The sequence below is a fragment of the Dendrobium catenatum genome, unplaced genomic scaffold (assembly GCF_001605985.2).
Source record: "Dendrobium catenatum unplaced genomic scaffold, ASM160598v2 fragScaff_scaffold_716, whole genome shotgun sequence".
NCBI classification, from domain to species: Eukaryota; Viridiplantae; Streptophyta; class Magnoliopsida; order Asparagales; family Orchidaceae; genus Dendrobium; species Dendrobium catenatum.
Window position 1 is genome coordinate 12,449,300 of NW_021319178.1, and position 5,464 is coordinate 12,454,763.

Genomic DNA, 5,464 nt, shown 5'->3' on the forward strand with positions numbered 1-5,464 from the left:
TCTCCATCAAACCTCCAAATAAATGTATGACTTCTATAGTAGACCTACTCCGGACATGAATCAAATTGATTTTGAGAAACATTAGTATCACGCTTCATAACTCTCTCCATATGTTTTAAATGACACATTAACTTAATTCCTCTTATTAATTTCGCGAACTCTTGTGCATCATCTTATTTTTAAAAATAGGAATTAACACACTCATTCTCCACTAATTTTGCATCTTTTTAGTCTTCAAAACAGTATTAAAAAGTTTAGTAAGACAAGAAATTCCTTCATCTCTTAAGCATTTCCACATCTTTATTGGAATATCATCAGGTCCAACAGCTTTTCCACTCTTCGTTTTCTTTAAGGCCTCTCTAACTTCGATTTTACTTATACGCCGATAAAAACAAAAATCTTTATTTTCATTTATAGGGTGATAAAGTCACTAAATTAATAAAAAGTAATTATATGAAAACAAAATTAGAGCTTGGATCATGATTTAATAAAACAATATTTGATTAAAGCAAATATTACTATATATTAATTATCTGAAATAATCATTCATAATAGTAATGATTTGATTGGAGAAGAATCAAGAAATGTGATAATCCTTATTTCAGCCAAAATAAAAGCTCTTTCCAAAAGACTTGATGGAGAAAACTGTGGCAATTGTGGTGGTGGTGGGAACAAAACATGGGCATCAAGGTAGCAACAGATGTTGATTTACAAGTATGAAGGCATCTGGGCCCTTTAGCCAAAAGGCATCACCATGTCTTTTAGGCTGACCAAGTGTCGGTCATGCTTTAGGCCTACATAACAACTCCTTTCACAGTGGCAAGCCAACACCATTTTCCCTCATCTTAGGAATATAGATCCTCTTCCCAATGGAATTCTTTCAGACCACCACTCCGAGTTAGAGCTGCATTTATAGCTCAACCAATACAATTAAAACAGTGGATAAGAAAGAATTAATTTTTGCATGGTCAGCCCTCAGCATGCCCAAAGAATCAAGAGTTGATGTAGGCTGTTGGTTTTATGAACAGAAGAGAAGGGAAGCCCTCTTCTTCAGCTTATAATTTAAAGTAGGGAATTCCAATTATGGTAACTTGTCCTCCAAAAGGAGCATATTGGTTAAACGAAGGATTTTGCAATTTAATGCTCAACAAGGATAACCCCTTTTCAGGGGTGTGGCTAGGTGCCTACTGTTTCCACAGATGCATGATCGTGATCGAGAAACTTAGAATGCCAATGACCTAAAGTTTTATTACTATTGAAAGAAATTTAAATACTATCATTAATCATAAATCTATTTATAATACTATAATTTTCCGAAAAAAAAAAAAAATATTACTTCAACGCAGGAAATGTGGCATTCCGTGGACTCAACAAGTTTAATGTTTTTCAAAGATAAACATCAATTTTTTGGAAAAGAATATTACTTCAAATGTTATACTTATCTTGCGGAAAAAAAAAAGATTGCAAGCATCTTTAGGAATAGGTTTAAAATAAGAAATTGACCGTACAAGAGTACAAACGGGTTTAAGTTCCAATTAGCAGGAACATAACAATGTCATAACTTGATACAGTGAGCAACAATCCCTGCTCATGTTCACATAAGAGAACAAAGAAATCTACTATAGGCCTCCGGTTTGAATGGCCATAGAGCAATCTTGCTTGATTTTGTTAAGTTTGTTAAAAAATGAAGTTAATAATTTCACCTCCCATTAGAACAACAACAACAAAAAACCTTTACCCTGTTACGTAGTCAAAATCTCATTTAAATCTAATAAAGAAATATCATTTCTAAAATTTTTTAACCAAGTCTTTTTAGGTCTACCTCTATTTTTCTTAACATAAATCAAATCTAATACATTTACTCTCCTAATCGGGTCATCTCCTGTTAGAACAACATGAAGATTTATTTTGAATGGCTGAAGAGAACTTAATCAATGAGATGTGATAGCCCTGTTGAAGAACAAAAATCTTTTCTTTTTGGTACAATATTAGAAAAAAAAAAGCCATATACTTACGAATTGTGAACTCGGCTAATGGATTTGACCTGCAAATAAGGAGGAAGAATCAGCATCGTTTGTCCTACGCTACCAAAATACATGACAATAAAGCCCTCAGATTTAGAGGATGGTACATAGAGGACTGATCTATATTGCAAATACGCTGCCGTTTGACCAAAACAATCAAAATATTGAATATAAAAGAAACATCTCAAGTGGATCTTCTCTTAATGATATCAAAAGCTTTGACACATGTGGAATAGGATTCAAATAAGGAAAAATAAAAGCGTTTCATTATCAATTTGGTTTTTGCAAAAGATATTTCATGAAGAATGTTGTTCCTACAAGTAGCAAAGTTAAGAGATTTATTACGAAAATTTCAAAGAATGTGTTTTTTTTTTCTTTCCAAAAATTTTTTTTTAAGCGGAATATTAAAATCAGAAAATATTATAATTAGATAAGGAAATGAATACATATGACACAATCATACGGAATTGCTAGTTTAAAATGAAAAATCAAAGCACAATGCAATACAATATGATGCTAAGATAGGAAATATCAATCTAATAGGTGAATATGTCATCATAAGCTCATAAGCTCTCAATTGCGACGCATTGGTTATAAACTAGTGAATATTAGATAATGATAGTAAATTTTATTCCCGTTTCTGCCTCTTCTGGAAAATAGGATATGAAATCTCCTAACTATTTGAACTTCAGTATATGATAAAATTACGTCAGACTCAGATAGCTGTTTAGAATTTGTGACAATGACATCCTCATCTATATTAGTGGAAAGAAGGTCTAGCTTAGCTGGAGGAACAGAAATAATTCACTTATAAGCAGATGAGAGTGTGATACCCTCCTCAAGGTTAACTACCTCAATGGGAGGGTCTGAAAACTCTAATTCCATAGATCCAAAAATAATTATTCCAAATTTTGATATTGAAGTATTCTAGTAAACTCATTACTAATTATTTCTAATGTATGATCTCTCCATTAGGGGCAAACCTATCCCAACTTTAGGTTCGGCAGTTGCCCACCATTACCTTTTTTTTTCAATATCAAGATAACACTTTTTGTAAGTTTGCCCCCCTCAATAAATGCACTTGCACAATCCTTCAACGATAAAGGCCAATAGTGTATCATGTAAGTATTAGACCGGTTCACTGGACCCTCGCGTGTAACAGAGACAGAGAAGTTCCGCCTCCCGCTCGTGTCACTCAAACTGCAGAGTCCAAAAGCTTTGATTATGAAGGATTTAAGAGCAGGGAAATTTGAAAGTAAGGGATGTTTAGAGATTAACTTTTGGATTGTATGCATTAAATAGTTTGTTTTTCTAGAGTTAGGACATCTTGAATTTGGCTGAAATTTAAGATCTCTCTTAGTTACTTGGGCTCTAGCCACCGGCTAGGGATTGGGGGAGTCAAATCTTCCTCTCGAATTGAAGATCCATTGTATCTTACTTGCTTTTGTTCGTCTTTAATCAAATAAAATTTGTTTCATTGTTGTTTGTCTTCCTTCTCAAAAGTTGTTTGCAAGTGGTTGATTTTCTCATAATTCAGCAAGGGTTTTCTAAGTTTATAAAAATATTTTCTATCAAATTGATATCAGAGCAATTTTCTAAGCTAAAATAGAAGTCTTAGTCGCTGAATTTTGCTTTGTTCTATATCCAATATTGTTGTTTTTGCTAATTGGAGGTCAAAATTCGCATCAAACTTGTTGTTCTTTACTATTGGAGGTAGCAGCGTTGGAAGGTGAGATCGGACAATTGAAAACTGAAATTTAAGATCTCCACACGCAACTTTCATATGTCAAAAGTCAAATTTCAGCCATCCATAAGAAAATGAATAGGAAATTTTCCAGTATGGGGGAGATGTTGAAGAAGTTGCTCGAGAGCCAATCCAAAACGACATCGTTAGAGGCGAAGGACGCCTCTGGCAACCCAGGAAGCGGGGAAAACTCTAATCCAATAAGGCAAAACGAAGATCAAGAAGTAGAGACTCGAAAGGGAAAAGAGAGAATACCTCCCCTAGAGCATGTTCCTAGGGAGGAGCCGTGTAGAGGGTATGGGGAGAAGCGTGAGGAGCTAAGTATGAACAAAAAGGGTGTTGAATTTGAGAGGAGAGTGGAGGAATTTGAAACGGAAATGAGTAATTATGACCAAAAGGGGGGCTGAAATGGAAAGGAAAGGGATTTATCATGATCCAAGAGGTGTTGAATTTGAAAGGAGAATGTGAGAATTTGATGAAATGTTTGGTTATGAGCGTAGAAGGGATGATTGAGACACTTGGGAGGAACCACCCCCTTGGGGAATGAAAAATTATAGAGAAAACAAAAAGAATGGAGGAGATCCGAGGATGAGGAAGCTAAAAATGCCTATTTTTGAATGAGATGATGTCCATGGATGGATCTACAAGGTAGAAATATACTTTATCGTGAATAAGCTAACGGAGTAGAGACTGACGACAACCAGGATGTACTTGGAAGGGAAAGCTTTAGCATGATATCAATGAAGGGAAACAAAGAGACCCATATGAATCTGGAGGGAGTTTAAGGATTGCTTGTTGGAACATTTTCGAACCAGCAAAGAAGGGAACTTTTATAAGCAAAGCTTTGCCATAACGCAGGAGGGGACGGTGGTGGAATACCGTGAGCAGTTTGAGCACCTAGTCAGCCGACTGGACCGGCTTCTGGAGACTGTACTGAAAGTGAACTTTATGAAAGGGCTCAAACCAGAGCTTCGAGAGGCAATTAGAGTGATGAGGCCTCGTGATTTGGGATAGGCTATGGAGCTAGCTCAGTTAGTGGAGGATCAGAGGCACCTGGAGAATGAGACTGGACGCAGCAGCTCGGGAAGTTCGTACAGGATGACAACCACCTTCTTGGCACCCAAGGAGCTGACACCGTGATGCATGCAAATTTCAGTTTATTTTCGTTTTTATTGTAATTTGAATATTATAATTTTTTTAATTTTTTTTATGATATCCTATGATGGAAAATATCCAATGATCATGAGTAGGAAGTGCTTGGGCATGGCAAACCTTGGGTGTGCTGGCTACTTGGTTTCTTTGGTCTTTGGGCTGCTGGTTGCTTCTCGGGTTGGGTCTTGGCTGCTCGGGTTTGGGTTGTGTTCTTTGGGAGCTACTTGGTTATAGCTCATAAATGCTTGAGCTAATGTTTAACTCATTAATATGAAAAGTTATTCCACTTGCTAGCTCATTATGTGGAGTGGAATCTTGCCTCTTTCTATTCTTTGCGTCTCTTCGGTTTTCCTTGCTTGTCTACGGTTTCGGTTCCCTGTGGTGGTTGTTTCATTCCCCCTGGTTTCTAGTCCCCATCCCCTGTGTTGCCCCTTCAGTTCCTCCCCTAGCTGCTTGTCCCGTGGCTGCTTCATCCGATTTTTGTGTGGCCTTTCGGGTGATGTTCTAGAATCTTCTGGCCTTCTATTTCCCCTTACCTGATTGG

General features: G+C 36.5%; 1 protein-coding gene across 1 annotated transcript in view; it reads right to left on the reverse strand.

Annotated features, from left to right (window-relative positions):
• LOC110109136 (ribonuclease 2) overlaps nucleotides 1–2,909 on the reverse strand; it is a 20,116-nt gene extending 17,207 nt beyond the window's left edge. The window contains 4 exon segments of the mRNA XM_020840072.1: nucleotides 2,016–2,054; nucleotides 2,057–2,084; nucleotides 2,733–2,809; nucleotides 2,858–2,909. Coding sequence (XP_020695731.1) covers nucleotides 2,016–2,054; nucleotides 2,057–2,084; nucleotides 2,733–2,809; nucleotides 2,858–2,909 — 196 coding nt within the window.
• Nucleotides 2,910–5,464: the final 2,555 nt, after the last annotated feature.